The 20337-nt window shown below is 49.1% G+C and overlaps 1 protein-coding gene, 1 non-coding gene and 1 pseudogene across 2 annotated transcripts; 2 read left to right on the forward strand and 1 right to left on the reverse strand.

The window, feature by feature from the left end:
- Positions 1–532: 532 nt before the first annotated feature.
- On the forward strand, positions 533–6536 carry LOC123095918 (ethylene-response factor C3-like; annotated as a pseudogene).
- A 4263-nt stretch (positions 6537–10799) lies between these two features.
- Positions 10800–10883, forward strand: TRNAM-CAU (transfer RNA methionine (anticodon CAU)). Its single transcript is given in 2 exon segments — positions 10800–10837; positions 10848–10883. It is a non-coding gene; the product is annotated as a tRNA-Met (tRNA).
- Positions 10884–15288: 4405 nt separating this feature from the next.
- On the reverse strand, positions 15289–18539 carry LOC123139531 (protein FAR1-RELATED SEQUENCE 5). The gene is made up of 2 exons (XM_044559323.1): positions 18211–18539; positions 15289–17765 (listed from the first exon to the last, which is right to left on the reverse strand). The coding sequence occupies exons 1-2, from the start codon at positions 18241–18243 to the stop codon at positions 15627–15629; spliced, it is 2172 nt and encodes a 723-aa protein (XP_044415258.1). The 5' UTR covers positions 18244–18539; the 3' UTR covers positions 15289–15626.
- Positions 18540–20337: the final 1798 nt, after the last annotated feature.

Raw genomic sequence — 20337 nt, forward strand, 5'->3', positions numbered from 1 at the left:
ACTTTGTCGCCAAAACTCAAAAAAGTTTTCAATTTTTATTGATTTTTTCAAAAGTCCTCCTGATTTTCATGGCAAAGTTCAGGCACATCCTTCACAAAGTCTGACAAAGCCTTCATAAAAATTGCATGCACGTGATTTTTTAATGAGGTTGTGGGTTAACCTGTAATAATCCCACAGTAACTAGTGACGTTATCATGCAAAAAAAGTAACTAGCGACATTAATTATCCAGGCCAGATATAATTATGAGGCTGACCTGCTACTAAACAGGAGCATGGGAGGAAAACATGCGCAGAGCATGCACAGGACCTAGCTAGAGAAATGAATCTACTAGCATGTGGCTGGTGCATGGCTGACAAAACGGTGGTCCTAACTGATTGGACATCAAGCATGATGACGGGCTTGGATTCGCGCTGTATATGGAACACGAACTTAAAAAAGATGTAAAAAACCGCGTCCCACGCCTTCTTCTTTTCTTCTTCTACGTCGCCGCGGCTCACCACCGGCGTCGTCAACTTTTTGGCGCGCCGTGCCATGACCACGCACCACCGAGCAGCAACATTTCCCCTCCACTCGCCCGGCTCCTCCACCAGCTCCGCCGACTCCGTGTCGTGGAGCAGCTGCCACCGCCACGCCCCGGCCACGCCGCCCTCGCCGACATTCGGCACCAACGACGCCGACAAGAAGCTCCCGCCCAACATGCCCTCCTGGCACCAGGACACCTCTGCGCACAGGGCAGCGGCGGCGCCGCTGAAGCAGGAGGCGCCCGGCGTAGGCGGGGCGCGCGTTCCGCGGCGTGCGGAAGCGGCCTTGGGGCAAGTACGTGGCGGAGATCCGAGACTCGACGCGGAACGGCGTGAGGGTGTGGCTGGGCACGTTTGAGAGCCCGGAGGCGGCGGCGCTCACCTACTGATGATTGGAATAATGCTTTTCTTGATCCAAACAGATTACAGAGAGGAGTACATATAGAAGGGGGCGACGCCCAACTGAATCCAGGACGTGCACAGATTGGGCGAGGGTTGTGGGTTGACTGGGTTGGTCCCAGTCACCTGTCTAACACCCCCCTATAGTGTCAACGGCGGGCACAACGACGTTGAGACTGGCTCGGATGTCGGTGAAGGCTGCTGTCGGAAGGCCCTTCTTGAAGATGTCAGCAAACTGGGCACTTGTAGGTACGGGCAGAACACGGACGTCACCTAGAGCTACCTTCTCTCGTACAAAATGGATGTCTATCTCTATGTGCTTAGTACGACGGTGCTGCACAGGATTACAAGACATGTACACAGCAGAAATGTTATCACAATAGACGACGATGGCTTGATGAAGTGGTCGGTGCAGCTCGCTGAGTAGTTGACGAAGCCAAACCGTCTCGGCGACCACATGTGCAACAGATCTGTACTCGGCTTCGGCAGAGGACCTGGAAACAGTGAGCTGTCTTTTTGACGACCAAGAAATCAAGTTATCACCCAAGTACACACAATAACCAGAAGTAGATCGGCGAGTATCCGGACATCCAGCCCAGTCAGCATCAGAATACGCGGTGAGTGAAGTAGGTGGAGAAGTTGTGATGGAAAGACCATGGTCGAGAGTGCCTTTAAGATACCGAAGGATGCGTTTGACATGATTGTAATGAGGAAGACGGGGATCATGCATGTACAAACACGCCTGTTGAACGGCATAGGTGATCTCTGGGCGAGTGAGGGTCATGTATTGTAGTGCACCAGTGAGACTGCGGTATAAGGTAGGATCGGACAGAGGTTCACCATCGGAAGAAAGTTTGGTCCCTGTTTCGGCTGGTGTGCGACAAGGATGGCATTCGGTCATACCAGCTTTGGAAAGAAGATCGAGTACATATTGGCGCTGTGAGAGAAAGAGTCCAGAAGAGGAACGGGACACAGCAATCCCCAGGAAATGCTGCAGAGGACCGAGGTCGGTCATGCAAAACTCATTGCGTAGAGAGAGAATGATGCGGGCCAGAAAAGAATCAGAAGATGTTGTGAGCACAATATCATCTACGTAGAGAAGTAGGTAGGCAATGTAGTTGTCAGTTTTGATAATGAAAAGAGAAGAGTCTGAACGCGAAGGAAGAAAACCAATGGTGCGAATGAACGTGGCGAAATGATGAAACCACACGCGAGGCGCCTGCTTGAGGCCATACAGAGATTTGTTCAGCTTGCAGACGTGATTAGGGAGGGAAGAATGGACAAAGCCGAGAGGTTGGCGACAGAAGACAGTCTCGTTGAGAGAACCATGGAGGAATGCGTTCTTGACATCTAGCTGGTGAATGGGCCAGGAAGAGGAGACAGCAAGGCTCAGAACGACACGTATCGTACTAGGTTTAACCACGGGAGAAAAGGTTTCATCAAAATCAACACCTGCTTGTTGAGAATCACTGCGACAAACCCACCGCGCTTTATACCTAGCCAGAGAACCATCAGAGTGGAATTTGTGCCTAAAGACCCACTTGCCAGAAACAACATTTGCATCGTGTGGACGAGGAACGAGAGACCAGGTATCATTAAGGAGGAGAGCATCATACTCGTCTTTCATGGCAAGAAACCAGTTGGGGTCGAGAAGAGCTGCTTTGTAGGAGGAGGGAATGGGGGAAATAGGAGTGGGCGAGGCGTTGAGATTCAGGTGTTTCGCAGGGAGACAAAAGCCTGTTTTGCTTCGTGTACGCATATTATGATCATTAGTAGGAGGAGCGACGGGAACGGCAGTGGGAGGCAATGGTTGTGGGGGCGGTGAAGAAGAAGAGGCAGGGGAAGTGTCGAGCAAGGTGTGTGGGGAGGAAGAGGACGGTGGATGGGGAGTGGAGGAAGATGCATGCAGGCGGGTCGATGGGGCGGTGGCAGGCGCAAACGAATCTGGCAAGCGATTGGCTGCATGGGAAGCTAGCGAGCGATTGGCTACATGGGGGTCGGGTCGAGGAGTGGAGTGGGGAGTGCTGGTAGTGCGTGTGGGGCCCGGAGAGGAGGTGCGCACGGGCATGTCTGACGCAGCGGGATTGGTGGGAGCGGGCAGGTGGGATATGTTTGATGAGACTACGTGAACAGGAGCAGAAGCGCCATGCACGTTGGTCTGGTGAGAAGCGCTGGTGGTTTTTGTGGCAGAGAGAGGGGTGGTAAAATCTTGCGGTGAATGAGAAGAGAAGGGAAATAATGTTTCATCAAAAGTGACATGGCGAGAGTTGATGAAACGGCTGGTGTGCAAGTCAAAACAACGACAACCTTTGTGTGAGTCCGAGTAGCCAAGGAAAACACATGGCAAAGAACGAGGAGCTAGTTTGTGAGGCGTTGTGGCACTGAGGTTGGGAAAACAGAGACAACCAAAAACGCGTAGGCTATCGTATGGTGGTGGGGCATGAAATAATGATTCAAAAGGGGAAGTCTTAGGGGATTTGGTGGTGGGTCGGATGTTAAGGAGATATGTGGCATGACGAAGGGCTTCAACCCAGAATTTGGGCGGCATGGAGGCTTGTATGAGAAGGGTACGGAGTATGTCGTTGATCGTGCGAATAGAGCGCTCTGCCTTGCCGTTTTGGGAGGAAGTATAAGGACACGAACAACGAAGGAGGATACAATGGTGAAGAAAGAAGTCACGGTTGCGAGCATTGTCAAACTCGCGGCCATTGTCACATTGTATAAACCGAATAGGAAGATAGAAATGGGTGTATACATAACGCTAAAAATTGACAAATAGAGCATGAACATCAGATTTGTTGCGAATGGGAAAGGTCCATATGTAATGAGAGAAGTCATCGACGAGTACACGATAATACTTAAACCCAGACACACTAGGGATGGGTGAGGTCCATAGGTCACAATGCAATAACTCAAAAGGAAAAGTACTACTACTGGTAGAGGTGCCAAAGGGCAAGCGAACATGTTTGCCCATTTGACATGCGGGACACAACGTGGAGTCATGCGAGTGTCGAACGTGCGGAAGCTCGAAGTCTTGAAGAAGCTTGGTCGTGGTGTTGGAGTTGGGATGGCCGAAGCGACGATGCCACAGGGTGACGGAGGCATGCATGGCTTGGGGAGTCGGAGGGGAGGCGCCGTGGAGTGTGTAAAGATCGCCGGAGCTATTGAACCGAGCTATCACCGCCTTGCTGTGGAGATCCTTCACAGACAACCCAAAAGGATCAAACTCGACAGAAACTTGATTATCAATTGTAAAACGACGGACGGAAATTAAGTTCTTAATTAGAGCAGGAGCGACTAATACTTCACGGAGAAGAAGGGGTGACCAAGAAGAGGGAATGGTGCAGGAACCAACACATGAAACAGGAACCGTGGAGCCATCGCCAATGGTGATAGAGGGAAAAAGAATGGAGGGATGGAGGGAAGAAAGCGTACAACTACATGCTGACATATGAGAGGATGCACCCGAGTCAAATATCCATTCCGTACATGTGTCTTGTGTGGTAAGGGAATTCAGGGCAGCAATAAGAGCAGCTTGATCTCACGCCGGTGGTGCTGAAGACGATGTCGAGGCAGCAGGCTGGTATGTTGATGAAGAAGGCTGCGCGGAGGGACCAGCCATGTCCCAGCTGGAGACCGGAGGAGCGCCGTAGGGGTACATAGATGCAGCTGTTGGAGCCGGAGTGGACTGGTACAGAGGCGCATAAGCCGTGTAGGCGTGCGGCGGCGGTCGTGAGCCGAGAAGTCCAGGGGCGCCGACAGATGGACACATGCCAGGCGCCCAAGCCCCACTGTAAGCGGGCGGAGCACCATATGGTGAAGGCGCAGTCTAGGGCATGGGCCAGGCTTGAACAAGCCCGGTCCATGGATCTGTTAAAGGGCGCCATGCTAAAGATGGAGGCGCTGCAGATGGCATGGGTGCAGGGGGCGCCGCGGGAGCCGGTGGTGGAGGCGCAGAGGACGATGAAGATGCTGACGAGTTGTGCTTGGGTGGACGGTAGACTGGATTCTTCCCCTTGTAGTTGGGGCTGGGACGCCATCCTGGGGGAGGTAGCGCGGCGGGCGGCGCCGGCAAGGGGGCCGCCGGTGGTGGAGCAGGGCGCGCCGTGGTGTGGAAGAGGCGGGGAGCGCCAGTCTTGCGCGCCTGTGTTTGTTCCTCGAGCTGCAGCATGGATCTTGCCTCGGAGAGAGTCAGCAGAGGGCGGAGAAGCGGGATCAGCGACGCCTGCTGAGCAAGCCGCTCGTCGAGGCCATCCATGAGCAAAGTTTTAAATAGCGCGCTAAGCATCTTAGCGCCGGACCTCTTTCAAATGCTATAGCGTGCTATAGCGGAGCTATAACGCGCTATTTAAAATGTTTGCTCATCTGTTTGGACCAAAGTCTCTTAGCGCAAGACCTTTTGTAAACACTATAGCGTGCTATAGCGGAGCTATTTGAAACAGTGTCCATGAGGGCGTGAAGAAGAGAGCGATCGCCAACAGTTTCGCCAAGTTCGCGGAGTTCGTCGCCGATCACCTTGATTTGCTGACAGAAGACGCCGACGGGGCGATCGCCTTGGGTGATCGTGCGAAGCTCGGTGTTGAGGGCGGAGATGTGCGCATCGCGATTGTCTTGGAAGAGGCGCCGGAGCTCCGTCCAAATGTCGCGCGCCGTGGCGCCGTCCTTGACGACGAGGTTGAACAGCTCGGTGGAGATGCGAGTGTAGAGCCACTGGATGATGGCCAGATCGTCTTTGAGCCAACGAGGGTTGTGCGGCTCGGGTGGAGATGCATCGGAGATGTGATGCAGCAGCGAGCAATGGCCGAGGTGGATCTCGAACAAGTGATGCCAGTGGTAGTAGTTGCGGCTATGGAGATCAAGAACGATGGGAATGAAAGGAGTAACATCAGTGATGGTGTCGCTAAAGGAGAGGGATGGGATGGTGAGGGTGGTGGAGTGGGTGGCCGGAAGAGTGGAGCCGCCTGCCGTCGCCGAGGTTCGCCATGGCGGTGGTAGTTTAGGAGAGGATCGTGAGATAATCTGATACCATGACGATTGGAATAGTGCTTTTCTTGATCCAAACAGATTACAGAGAGGAGTACATATAGAAGGGGGCGACGCCCAACTGAAGCCAGGACGTGCACAGATCGTGCGAGGGTCGTGGGTTGACTGGGTTGGTCCCAGTCACCTGTCTAACACCTACGACCAGGCGGCCTTCGCCATGCACGGCACCGCCGCCGTCCTCAACTTCCCCGCCGACCAGGTCCGCCGCTCGCTCGAGGGCGCGGGGGAAGACGTGCGGGGCCGCGCCCAAGCGGCGGCACTCGCCTACGACCAGGCGGCCTTCGCCATGCGCGGCACCGCCGCCGTCCTCAACTTCCCCGCCGACCAGGTCCGCCGCTCGCTCGAGGGCGCGGGGGAAGACGTGCGGGGCCGCGCCCAAGCGGCGGCACTCCATGTGGAGCCAAAAAGCCACGGCGCCGGTGGCGCGCCGCAAGGCCCGTGGCCGGCCGGAGGGCGTGGTGATGGAGCTGGAGGACCTTGGCGCGGAGTACCTCGAGGAGCTGCTGGGCGCCGCCGACGACATGACGGCCTCGGCCTCCGGTTCGTGGTGCTCGAGCCATCATTCCATCTGATGCAAAGAAGAGAGTTGGGGACGATGGGTTGATCGCCATTTGTGTAGTTCTTTCTTCCCTTCCCTGTTGCTGTTGCTGGTCGGGTCTCGTTCCAGAATTTAGATAGCTTGTGTAGGATTGAGAAACGGCTTGTCTGAATTTAGATAGCCGTGAAAGATCTGAAGTGACAAATGTTTGGGTTTGAATCCAGTCAAAATGAATGCATGGTTGTAGATTTTTGTGTGGCTTGGCTCGCTGTTTTTTCTTTCTTTTCTTTTCAAAAAGAAACAGAAAAGGTACACGGGATTGTTGTTAGTTTTTTCAGTTGGCGGGTAAAGGGGGCTGGAAAAAAAGAAGCAGGCATTTCCTGATCGACTAGGTCAAATCCGAAGTCCAAACATGCCTGCAAGTTGATGTTGGTTTGTGTTGGTAGGCAGCCACGTGCGAGTATATGTGTACAAGATAAACACAATACTAAGAGCATCTCCAATACATGATGCAAATTTAAAGATGTAAAACACGAGATGTAAAAAATTTACATCTTTAAAAAATGCATTTTACATCTTCAAAAAAAGGCAACTCCATGTAAAAGAGCAACTCCGATAGATGATGCAAAATGGAGATGTAAAACTGGCCGCCGGTTGCGTGGTTGTGTATAACTAGTCGGCATGAGCGCCGGTGGCCGAGCGCCGAGAGGCGGGAGGAGCGACGGCCGAGCGATGAGAGCCGGGAGGTCGAATGCACGGCTATGAATTGAGCAATGGATTGGTCTCGACGGGGACGACGTCGTGCGGCGCGAGAAGGTCGAGTCTGGCGGCGGAAAAGCGGAAATACTGACGGTGGCGTGGAGGCAGGTGCGCAGTTCGAATCCGGTGGTGGCAGGGCAGCGGGGGGGGAGGGGGGCTCAAATCATGCCGGCGGGACGGTGATTCGGCGGCGGAGAAGCAGCCAATTAAGCCGATTTGGAGGTGAGCAGCGGCAGAGCAACAGCGGAACCGGCGGCGGGGGCGGTGGAGCGGCTGGATCTGGCAGGGGGCCGGCGTGCGGCGTGGTGCGGTGGGTAAGTGGCGAGACGGCGGAAGTGCGGCGAGACGGACTCAAATCGGCGGCTCCTTAGTGGTTACGGCGGCGCGGCGGGGTGGGTGGAGTCGGCCATGGCCTGGATGGTGGTAGACGGGCGACAGGCGGGTGGGCGGAAGGAAAATCAAAGCGGTTTGGCAGTTGGTGCGCGACCGCCAGTTTTACATCTCTTAGAGGTGGAGATGCAATCCAGGTGTTGTATTTCATCGGAGATGTAATTTTATTTTATTTTGCATTTACATCTACATCATCTATTGGAGATGTAATTTCCTTTTGCATTTGCATCTACATCATCTGTTAGAAGGGTTTGGGCCTTGAAGATGCAAAAGTTAGTTACTTTTGCATCCATAGATGCTGTAACAATTCTAACAATAGTAGTAGTTGGTGTTTGCCAACATACCGTACATTAAGTTGGATTGTAGGTTGTTAATAAATCTTTGATACTCTCTCCGGCCGAAAATACTTATTTCAAACTTGTCCTTCAACTGGATGTATCTAGTACTAACTTGATACTAGATGCATCTATTTAAGGGGCGAATTTTTGGACGGAGGGATATTACATCTCTACTGATAGACTCTAGTCAAACTGGATAAGGCATCTTAGGCCCTCCACTATATGCTCGGTGCTGAAGTTCTGAAAAGTATCACACGTACATATCCATGCCAAATGAGAGAAATTTAGCACCCCTCACACAGCGTGGAGGATTTGGCATCGACTCCAACTTGACCCCACATATGTATTAAGTAGTAATAGATCAGCTCAAGCCTGTGTCTCCGGCTGTTGCTTTGCTTGGGAAAGTACAGTGAGGAGCTTAGTTTATTGCCTCAAGGAATGTGGCACCTGAGCAAGTAGAGGCATCGATGCCCTGAATATTTTGTTCGGCATCGGCTGGGCAACGTAGGGCACCGGTGCCAAATATATAGAAAATGAATTTGGCACCGTTTTTGGCCTACATAGTGGAAGGCCTTATGTGTTACTTTTCTGATGCATGTTCTGGCAAACTTTTCTGATGCATGCTTTAAATAGAATGAATTGATTCGTGCCATCACAGATGTATTGCTTGCGAGCTTACATCAACTTGTAAATGTTGATTCTCACTTTTCTGCTTGAAATGGGCTAAAATATTCTTGAGTTAGTTATCATTCTTTTGGTTCTTGATGTATTGGTTGTGGGAATATTGATATTGGGAAATGGGAGTATCAATGCATAGCTATGAACCTTCCGACGAATGAATATCTTATTGGTATTGCTGAACAGTCTCTGCACCCTTTTAGAATCCACTGATATAATTCATATTCTCTAATATGTATGAGGAGTATCCATTTGGTTAGCTAGCGTGGCAAGAAAGAGAAGAAAATGATATAAACTTCTGAGACCCCGCAACAAAAAAAAAAGATATAAACTTCTGAGTACACGTACGTTCTTTTATTGTTGAATCGATGTGATCCGTACCGTATAGCTATTGATCTGAATGTTTTCATCATTTGCATGTAAAGTTATTTGTGGGATCTCAAGTTTGAACAGTATACTTGTGATGCTATTTTGTCTTTGAACCATGAGCTGTGTTGCACTACTCCTGAAGCTCACTGTTTTGTTTCCTGGACATGTACAAAAAAGAGAGTCACCTGCTGCTGTGCTGCATCCTATTCTTGCCCAGAGGACGTATTTTCCAGAATTCAATAATGGCAATGATCAGGGCCACCGTCGTCGTCTTCGCCGGCTCTAGGTAAGCAAGCTCGTCGGAGGGGCTGAGGTGCAGCTGCAGCAACAAATCGTCTTCGGCTCTGGCTCCGTTGGTAGCCTGCCAAGGGCGCGCCGCTGCTCACCGCGGCGAGCGCCACGGCGGCCATCGCTCATCTATGCTTCGCATCGTTCTGTTTAAGTACTACGTTTGTTTCGGTTGTAATCCAACAAGTGGGGTGGTGGCGCAGTTGGATTGCGCGTAGGTCTCAAAGCCGAGGCCGAGAGTTCGAGACTCTCACCCCCACTCAACAAAGAAATACCATCGTTGTGATGAAACGCTCAGTGGCAACTTGGGTCACCACATGTACATCTGAATCATCAGATTGACTCGGGCAAGTCTGAACCTGGTCTCATCCTTTATATTTTTCGGTTCTGCACAATAAGTAATCCCCTCCACTGCTGCGCCTGCGCTTTTTGGTTCCTCTTTTGAGTTCATCTGTAAGAGTCCACTATGATGAATTTATTGCTCGATTGCTGGGAGACGTATCTGTTTCCTAACGTGCCAAGAGAGGGAAGAGAATAAAAAACATGGTTGGGATTAACATCAGAAGCTCATCGTTTCTTTTCTGGTCATGTTCACCTGAAGAGAGCTTTAACAATGAAAAAAAAAATCATCCGCGTAGAATGGTCATCGTGCAGGCAGCCAGATTGCATCAGTGTGCAAGGGGAAAACCTGAACCAGATTGAGACCAAGCCTGCTGAGGTGACCGGCCACCACCGTGCCGTGTTCTCCATCAGCTACAAACCATTTCCTGGGCTCGTTTCTTGCAGTAGTTACGATGCCTGACGTCCACCCTGCAAACAGTGTTGCTTCCTTCAGGGGCCTAGTTGACTGTGGCTGCACGCGTTTAACCGTCAGCAGGAAGAATCTGTGCTGTCTCCATTCGACAGAATTTCCCCAGATGATGCAATACATGCTGGACTGCCTCTGCCTGCACTGCATACATATAATCAGAAACCCTTGGCAACCTAAATTAATTGGTACACCTGTCCTACTGTCACGTACTGAACCTCCCACAAGAGAGAGAGCGCATGTCTATCTGCAGCAATGGCTACGACCAGCGCCACCGCCGTGGTCTTCGCCGGCTGCCTCAGCTACATGCCGAGGTGCAGCTACTCCAAGAAGGCTTCTTCGGCTCTGGCTCCGGGCGCGCCATGTCGGCCGCAACCGCCCCGGCGCTGGCGGAGGTGGACGAGCGCACCTGGCTGGTTTCTGTCGGCCTCGTCTTGTCCTTGTACACCGTTAACTCCTCCATCCTCGACGACCAGTCGGGTGCCGGCGGCATCACGCTCTCAACACCAGCAACATCTTCTTCTCCTGCCTTCCTTATAGCTGTCGGTGCTGTCGCTCACAAGATGAATGGGAATTGACAAGGTATTAACATCCCTTGAATTTACTCCATGATTTGTACGGTGCTGTCGCTAACAAGTACTTTTGTTTCGCTCGTTGAACAACAAGTGGGGTGGTGGCGCAGTTGGCTAGCGCGTAGGTCTCATAGCTGAGAGTGATCCTGAGGTTGAGAGTTCGAGCCTCTCTCACCCCACACTCTAAAAAGAGACCACCGTAGTGATGAAACGCTCTTGGCAACTTGGGTCGCCACATGGTACATCTGATTCGTCAGGTGAAACCGAGCATGTCTGAACCTTGGTCTTCTTTTTTCAATGTTTTTTTCTTTTTTGTTCTGCCTAGCCTAGTACAACAATCTCCTCCACGGTTGCAGTTCCCTGCTCATTTGCTCCTCCTGCCCAAGCACTGAAGTTCAGGCTCGCAAAGGTTGGATTTCCACATGATATGTTGCCCTAATACATCTTGATTATGCACTGGGTTACCAACTTAAAGTTATGGATTAATGGTCTGGGAACTTGGAGGACAAATGGGAGTGCCTTCAGATGAGGGAGCATCTCATTCTCGGTACACCAGTATGAAGTACTTGGGCACTCTTTGGGTTCATCTTTAAGAATCCACTATGATAAATTCGAATTGTCGTTGTGACCTGTGAGACATGTCTATCCATGCGTGTGTACTGCTGAACCAAGGGCTCGGATTGCCATGTTGGTAGAATGTCACTGCTCTCCTTGTATCTACCTAGGTTGCCCTGAAGCCAGGTTCATATTCACCGAAAGAAAATCCCAGGCCTCAAACATTTTTTCTGTTTTGAATTGTGAGTGATGTATCTACTCTCAGTCTCGCTCATTGCTTATAAACTCCAACTAATCTTGTGTGTGCCGTACTTTGTCGATACATGAACTGACAAGGTCAAAATCCCTCGTGATTCAGTTGGTCCTGCGTAGCGATGTGATACATGAACTGACAAGGTGTTGAAAAGTTGAAGTATGTCAGCATAGATAATAATCAAGAAAGAACAATCAGTGATCAGTATGGTCCAGAGATAATAATTAGGTGTTGTGTGTGTGTGGATCGTTGTCTGAAATCTTATCTGGCTGTTCATCAGGGAGCTTAACTGAATGTTTTCTTTTTAAATGGTCACGGCGGGGTGGAAGCTCCCCACCTGAATATATTTCAAAAAGGTGAATGTTTACAGAACTCAAGAAAAACGTGAGGAGAGGAAATCACGCCACAGCCCACCGTGTTCCTTTAGTGATTTCGTCCTGAGACGATTGGACCAAAAAATAAGATCCTCTAGAATAGCTTTAATCGTGCCTCTAGCGTCAATCTCCAAACTCTGGAAAACTTTTTTGTTCCTTGCGTCCCAGATTTTCCAGAGAATGAGAAGGAGCATAAAGGGAAGGCAGAGCAGCTGGCAAGGTGGTGGTGGTGAAGAACTCGGCGATAGGGGTGAACTGCGGTCGAATACCGGTAGCCCGCCACACTCTGCGGGCCGTTGGACAAGTGAAGAAGAGGTGGTCACGGTCCTCCACAGCGTTGTTGCATCTTGGACAGGTGTCCGAGCTCAATATGTGCTTCTTACGCAGGTTCTTAACTGAATGCGGATTGGCCCCTTGGATTTTCGCAAAAATGGTTCGTAGTGTCCACCGGGCGTTTACATACATAATCACAAAGAAACAGGAGTTGTCCATGATTTGCAATGGTCTTGTTGCTGAACGAGGACATTTGTTTCGCTTGTTGTACGACAATTGGGCGGTGGCGCGGTTGGCTGGCGCGTGAGGCGTAGATCTCATAGCTAGCAGCATCGGTAGTTCGAGCCTCTCTCACGCCTCACATATGAAAAGAAAGACCTTGTGTTGATGATGAAACGCTCGGTGACAACTTGGGTCGTCTCATGTACACCTGACTCTTCAGGTGAAATGAGCAACTCTGAACCTGGTCTTATTTTTCTTTATTATTTCTTTTTATCAGCCTTAAACTGCGGCCCCCTCCTCTCTCCCTCGCTGCTACTCTGCTTGTCCTCCTGCCCAAGCTCACAAAAAGTGTCGTCTGACTACGTATCTGTATCTTGAATATCGGCGTAATGCTGTAAACCTGTAACCGTTTGAAACAAGACCTGCGGTCTACTGGCATGACTGAGAAAACAGATGCTTGGTTTGAACTATGTGTGTGAATTGCTAAACCAAGGACTTGAATTGTCATGTTGGTTGAATGTTACTGCTCTTCGTGTTATGCCGCGCCGAGGCAGGTTCATTTTCAGTGTCCGAAAATTCGAGATGTCTTCTCACGGTCTCACTAATTGCTTCTAAATTTCGAACTAGTGTTGTGTGCCATACTTGTCGGCACACAAAGTTGCTAAGGCCGCAGAACGAGTCCTCGATTGATTAGCTGCGCTATAAGTTAATCCTGTCAGTATAAACAATCAAGAAAAGAACAACCAGCGACCTGTTTCGTCCAGGGATAATAGTTGTGCCGTCTGTTTTTTTGACGTATCTGTGCTGTGTGCTCATGTTGTTGTATGGATCTTGAATTCTTCACGCTTTTTCTCATAATTCCGAGGACTGTCTCTTTTAAAATATTTGTTCACCCGTTTATCTTTCTGCCACAAAACAACTGAATAAGAGCAGTCGTTTCGCTCGCTGATTAAACAACAAGTGGGGTGGTGGTGCAGCTGGCTAGCGTTCAGCGGCAACTTGGGTCGCCACATGTTACACCTGAATCATCAGGTGAAACTGAGCACGTCTGAACCCGGTGTCTCATTTTTCATATATTTTTTTGATCCCGCCTAGTACAGCAATCTTCGGTAGTTATTTATCAAGCGGGATCTGGATAGGCTGGTACAATGTATGCGTCTAAATTTATGGGGATCTTTATGTTGCAGGTCTGAGTGTTCCCATCATTTTTAAGTCATACTATGTGTGAGTGTGACAACGACCTTTACATAATACTTACATTAAGTTATAGACGTTGTATGTTTTAGCTTGGACCGTTAATTCTTTTATACTGTAACTATGTGTGTGTGGTGTGATTAACCTCTGAAGCTCATCCTTGTGTTTCAGAACATGTACAGATAAAAGGCACCTGCTGCTGCTGGTAAGGAGCTAAGCCTTAACACTTTAACAGTAGTACGTAGTAAATAAACTTATCTGCGCAGCATGATCATCGTGCTATAGAGATGATAGGCAGCCGAGAATCGCACTAGTGCGGCAACGGCATGCATGCGCCCAATCGTTTCCTGGACTCGTTCTTGTCTGTTTTGTCTGAAGGAACACTTGCACTAGTTTAGTTATGCCTATGCCTAGTGGAACCACAGAGAACCGAACACAAGTTGGACGTGCTGTGTTTATGCCTGACGCCGGCCCACCGTGCACTGTTGCTTCCTCCCGGTGCCTGGTTGGGCGCGCTTGACAGCCGGTAGGAATCTGTGACGCCAAAGGTGCATGCCCCCATTTGATGGACTCGTGATGATCCAATATAAATCTGCTGGACTGCCTCTGCCTGCAATACATACTTGCAACACACACTTGGCAGTTGGCGCCTCTTCCCCTCAAGTAATCGCCACTCCTACCAAGAGAAGGCACACATCTATCAGCAGAAATGACAACTTGGGTCCTTCACATCTACACCTGAATCATCAGGTGAAGTGAGCATGTCTGAACCTTGGTCTTTCTTTTTTGTGCACCTTCTCAAATGCTGTGTTTTTTCTATGTATGTCCCTCTTTACAGCCCAGCATGTTGCTGGTTCTCAGTTGGGGCTGTCATATGTGGTTTCTCTTCTGTCAGTTCCCTTTGAAAGAGAAGAGCGAGAGAACAGACGAGCAAGGCAAAAACGGTCTACTTGAAAAGTGATTGGATAATCGCCAAAGTGTCTAATCAATTATAGACTTGTTTGTAACATGTCATCAGAATCTTGTTGTTTAACATTAAGCTCCACTGAACTACCATCTAAGGCTGGATGCCTGGATCCATTTTTTTTCTTTGCTTTCTTATTTGTAGGGATGAACTCAATATTGTTGAATCGTGTGCGTCAAGCTTGGCTGTTGATACATGGGTGAGCTGTAAGTTTAGAATGATGAGTAACAGGCCAATTGCTTCGCTACTTGATATCAGTTTATCAGAAGCGAAAGCTTTATTTCTTTGCCAATTTATCTTTGCCTTCTTGAACATCACCATTCAATTTATTTTGTTGTCGCTTCTTTTGCTTCATAAGCTTCTGAGGACTCATTGGTGCCTCAGATTCAGGGAATGATGTCGCATGTATTCTCTTGGTCTTTTTTTGTTCTTTCTATAAATGCTTATTCCAGTTTTATAGAGCCAAACATCCAACCATCGGCCACAGAGCGTGCCAAAAAGAATACCACAAGTGTGGTACAGACCCGGTGGGTACAAAAACAGCTTGCATATATAGCGCGAGTTCTGTACCAGATCAAGATCAAACCAACCATTGCATCAGGATTTTCCAGAGTTGCAGTAAACAGCAGCACATCAAAGTCAGATTCATGGAGGAAAAACAGCATTCTAGTTCTGATTTTATAGCATAGCTAAATAGATGTTTAATTGTTTGGTAAAGTAGAAGTATCAGCCATGTTGACATTATGCAATTCTCAGAAGGTGAAGCAGGTAAATGTTAATGTTGACATATGAAACCACAGGTAAAGATAGATTCATGCCAGCATAATCCTGGGCACAACATGGATAGACAACCTATCTCCTGAAACCTACTGTTCTACTTCATTAACATGAGTCTCAATGACAACGATTTAACTGACTCTCCTAACTAAGATTCGTCCTGGTTGCTGATGTCCATCAACAGTTGACAACAGGCTTTTATTGATTCAGACAATAGCAACTTCACGGGAGCGCCAGTGCCCAGCCGCTGCTGCTGCCAAAGCGACAATTCTCAGAGCCCGCATACACGACAAGCACAGTCTAACTGTCATTAGTTTGAGGTGTCTCTCATGCCGTCGTTTCCAGTTTTCCCCTGAATCGTGTCCAGTTCCAGCCTGAATTTATCGCATTTCGAGCCATCGCCGCATATTTCTTTGCCAATGTCAGCTACTTTACTCAGCAGCATTGCATACCTCATGGTATTTTCTGATTGGTCTATGCCAGGGCTGTCCAAGCATTTCTCCCTGTACTGTTTCATCTGCTCTTCTTTAAATTTGGCAGTCCACCTGGGCACTATGTATTGCCCTGGTATTTCATTGACCCCAAACTGTGTGAAAAGTCTGAATATGTGGCAGCACGGTATACCATCCCTAGTGAACTTTGCACATTCGCATTTGATTGCATTGGTGCTGGGCTCGACTAACAGCTCGAAGGAATTTCTGTCAAACTCTGGGTTCTCGTAGGCGGACACCTTTTCCAGTCTGTACACTGTCCCCGTCTGTATCTCCTGCACGTTGAATGCTGTAGAATGGAGTAGCTCCCTCTGCACTTTCAGAAATATCTGCCTTGTGTAAATGCGTGCTGCATGCTTTTCTATTGGCTGCATTGAGAAACATGAAGGTTCAGTTCTTGATTGCAGCCTATCTTCATCATCTGTTTCCATTATCCTCTCTTGTACGTCTTCATATCTTTCAAGGAACTTCTCTATTCTGTCCTTAGGAAGCACATAGTCCTTGAATAATGAGTTTGCCCCCTCGCAACATCCAGTCGTTTCCACAAATGGATATAAATCTTCTCTGAAATAAACAGGCACCCACTCTTTCCTTGTTTCCCACAGGAGTTGCAGGTACTCATTTTCACTTGCACTGTATCTCTCAATCAGCGCAGCCCATCCTTCCTCAAATTCTGTTTCTGTTAGAGAGTTGTTAACTAGGGCATGCAACTCTGAATTTATGTTACCTCTTGCTGCTATGAAACCTCCAAGCTTTTCCCGTGCTTTCCTCATTACGTGGAACTTACAGAACCTGTGCTTTACTTGTGGCATAACCTCCGAAATTGCTTTTGCTATAGCTTCATCCTGGTCTGTTATGATTGCTCTTGGCATTTTCCCTCCCATTACATGGAGGAATGTTTGGAACATCCATTTGAAGGTTTCAGCTTTCTGATCCTGTAGCAAGGCGTATCCAAACACGAGAGTTCTTCCATGCTCATTCATTCCACTGATAGAAGTGAAAAGCATATTGTGACTAATTGTGCTATAGGTGGTATCAAATGATAAGACATCTCCGAAGATCTCATAATCAAGCCTCGACCTTGCATCAGTCCAGAAAAGACTCCTGACTATGCTATCTTCATCTGTTTGCATGGTGATGGAAACACATGGGTTTTGCAGCTCCAGTTCCTTCAAATGCTTCACTGTTGTTTCTACGTCCGAGTTTGGTTTTCCCTGTTGTTCTGCACACTGTGACGTATTCGCATCTTTTGTGTTGAATGGTAAGCTCCCCAAAATACCTCTCATTCTCTTGAAGATCTTCATAGCTTTCTTGGGATGTATACTACTTTGTTGCAGAGCTCTTAAAAACGATTTTTCTTCAGCTGACATGTGTTTGCAGCTAAGGAAGAATTTTGTGAGTGACGGGCTTGGACATAACGGATGGTTGTGCTCACTCCGAACTGATGTGTACTCCCATTGCCCCTTAACAGGCTTCACGACCGCCCTTGCCTCACATTGTGCCTTATTCACAGAATATACTTCCCTCTTCCTCTTCAGGTCCTGAGATGGCGCCAATTTGCGGCTCCGGTTGCATTCCACGTGGAACTTCTTTCTCATAAAATTCGGTCCCCTAATTGCCACAAAACCAGACAGGAGAGCATGTGCACTATAGTATCGGGTCGCATCTTCAAGGGTTGGGAATCTCATTCCAACTTCTGGTGGTCTTGGATTAACCAACTCCTCAAAACCAGGATAGAAGTACTTTCCTGGTTCTTTATCTGTCTCATTCCCAGAGCTGCCGTCTGAATCACTTGCACTGCCTATGTCATTAATTGGCATTTCATTGATTCCCATAATATCATGTAACTGGCTTTGTTCTTCAGCAAGCTGCAGTGAAAGGTCCGCTGAGTTTGCATGTATCACCAGTTCATCTGACAGTGCCCCTGAACTCCAATCTGCACCGATTACTGGTTGTTCCTGAATGCAAATAAAAAAAAACATATCAAGCTCTTAGAAAATACTATATACTAGTAAGATTTTTCGATCAAGCTTCGCCATCCAGTTAGCCCCAAGATACGTTTTATTTTGGGGTTCCAATTTTTTCTTTCTTTGGGTTCTCCAAACATCAGGTTGAGGCCCAATGGCCACAATCGCTATGTGTTTGCGATTTCTTTTCCTGACTTGTTCAATTATATTATATGACCCTTCCTGTCACTAGAACCTACAGCAATTTCACAAACTTCATTTTCACTTCAATTCTATCACAAGAAGAAGAAAAATTGAGATACATCTATCAGCAACCTAACTTGTATGGAATCTGCTGGAAGAACAAAGCCTTGATGGGAGAACTGACAAACAGAACAATCAGCGCATGACCTGCCTTTTTCCTGACACATACATAGGAAAAAATTCATGTGCATACCTGATCAGAGGAGATGATTGCGTATCCATCCATCGTGAGTATCTGCCGCCCGACCGTGCTGTGGGCGGGGAGGAGATGACGAGGGGGAGGTCTAGATCCAAATTTCCATGGCGGGGGAGGGGAGGGGAGTCGGATCTGTGTTCTATGCGGCGGCTGCTAGGGGAAAGGAGATGGGAGGGTGGGATTGGACGCGGGGAGGGGAAGACGATGAGATGGCTGCCGCCGCCGTCGAGGAGGATGGCAGGCGTTGCGGCCGGCGACCGGAGCGCTGTGTCTGTTCTCCTTTTTTTTTTCCTTTTTGATGAGTTTTTTTTTTGTTTGAGACAAACTTCTGTGTTTCTTCTTTTTTTTTTAGGGAAAAGCCAATTTATTAATCAAAGTCCACAAGAGGTGGGGTACAAACTTGGTCATGGGGCTGGCCAAGCCACTCATGACGTCCCTTAGAAAGGGAAAGAGCAAATCTTGCTAGTCTATGAGCTTCTACATTAACTAACCGATTTTCGGAAGGAAAACGCTTGAAACCGGCGCACCGGCGGAAACTTCGGCCGGCCACATCGCGTATGTACGATCGAAGGGAACCGTGCAACTCTGGTGCGCACGCAAGATCCCTTCCAGGGATTCAGTTAGCGAGACATAGGACGTGGGCCCCATCCACGATGCCTCTCCCACCTCCCGCATATTCTTTGCTCCTCCCGCGGCATCTTCATTTTTTTCTCTCTCGCTCCCCCGCCATACATGTTGGCATGTTGCTCCTGTGCGCCTGCTGCTCCTCTATTTTTCTTCCTTCCCCATCTCTGCAGCACGCCGGTCACACATCCCAAAGGTCTCCCTTGCCGCACCCCCGTCCCCGTGCTACAGCCAAGCCCCCAAGTGCTGAAGCAACCGACGGGGGGCACCGGTGCTGCCATGGCTGGTCGGAGACGCCGTGCTACGATGTTATTGATTTTTTGGTTGAACTAGGCAGAGCTGAAGTTGGATCCAATAGTTGTTTAGCTGCAACCGGTTGTTGACTAAGGTGGAATCATCTAGTGATTTTGCTACAACCGGCTAAAGTCAGGAGCTGGAACCAGTGTCTGGATTTGCTGGAAACGGTCAGAGCTGGAGCTGGAACCAGCAATTATTTTTGCTGCAACCGTTTGTTTGTTCTATGGTGACGACATGCCGAGAACCGATTTTTGTTGCAACTGGCAACCCACAAAGCTTCCACCAGCAAGTGTTTTTGCTACTACGATGAAGAGTGGAAGCTGCGACCATGAGACAATTGCGCCGCTAGCGACATGCACCCGGCGGCGAGCTACACTCGGCAGCGACGACCATTTTGTTTTTGCTGCAACCACATACAGTTTTTGCTACGGCCGGTAATAAAATTTGGTGCCATGACGACGACCATGTGTTTACGACCTGTGAGGCGAGCTACAACCGGCGGCGACGACGCAATGTTTTTTTTTGCTACAACCATGTCCGATAGAAGCTACAACCATGTCCTGTAGAAGCTACAACCAAGACGAGATGAAACCATGGAAAGTTGGGTGCCTGGGACCGGCGACGAGCGGCTGCTGCTGCGACAAGCGGTAACGCGAAGAGGAGATGGGTGCTGCCGCGTCCCGCCTGAGCGCACGCACGCGGTGGCTGGGGCAGAGACGTTCTGCGTCGAGGGAATATTGAGAGGCAGGAGGAAGGAATTGTTTTTCCTGCTCGCGTTGACCAGATAAAGAAAAGCAGAAGAAAGGAGATGCCTGCATCGAGATAATCAGACGGTTAAAAAACGAGCGCATCTGACGGCTAGGTGCGGGCCGGACGATAGTTTGGGCCGGTCCGCCGGCGCCTAGCACTGGCCTTTTCGAAAATGAAATTACAAGAAAAAGGAATAACTCTAGAGTTGATCTCCGCGACAATGGCTCCATATGGACCCTGGCTCCTTTTGGAAATATCCTCGATGACTTGCTTGCAATCTGAAGATACAATGAATTGTTGTAGACCGAGATCCTGGGCGAAGGCAATTGCTTCCCGGCATGCTATGGCTTCTAGTGTTGCTGGGTCACAAACACCAGCAATAACTAGAGCTGAGCTACCTAGGTAGGCTCCATGGGAGTTCCGGCAAATAGCAACAGCCGATCCGCCTCTGTT

Source organism: Triticum aestivum, chromosome 1B, assembly GCF_018294505.1.
Source record: "Triticum aestivum cultivar Chinese Spring chromosome 1B, IWGSC CS RefSeq v2.1, whole genome shotgun sequence".
Classification (NCBI taxonomy): domain Eukaryota; kingdom Viridiplantae; phylum Streptophyta; class Magnoliopsida; order Poales; family Poaceae; genus Triticum; species Triticum aestivum.

Coding starts and splice junctions, on each gene's coding strand:
- LOC123139531 (XM_044559323.1), bottom strand. CDS start 18,243: ATGGATGGATACGCAATCATCTCCTCTGATCAG. Junction 17,766..18,210: donor CAATCATCTCCTCTGATCAG/GTATGCACATGA, acceptor ATTTGCATTCAG/GAACAACCAGTAATCGGTGC.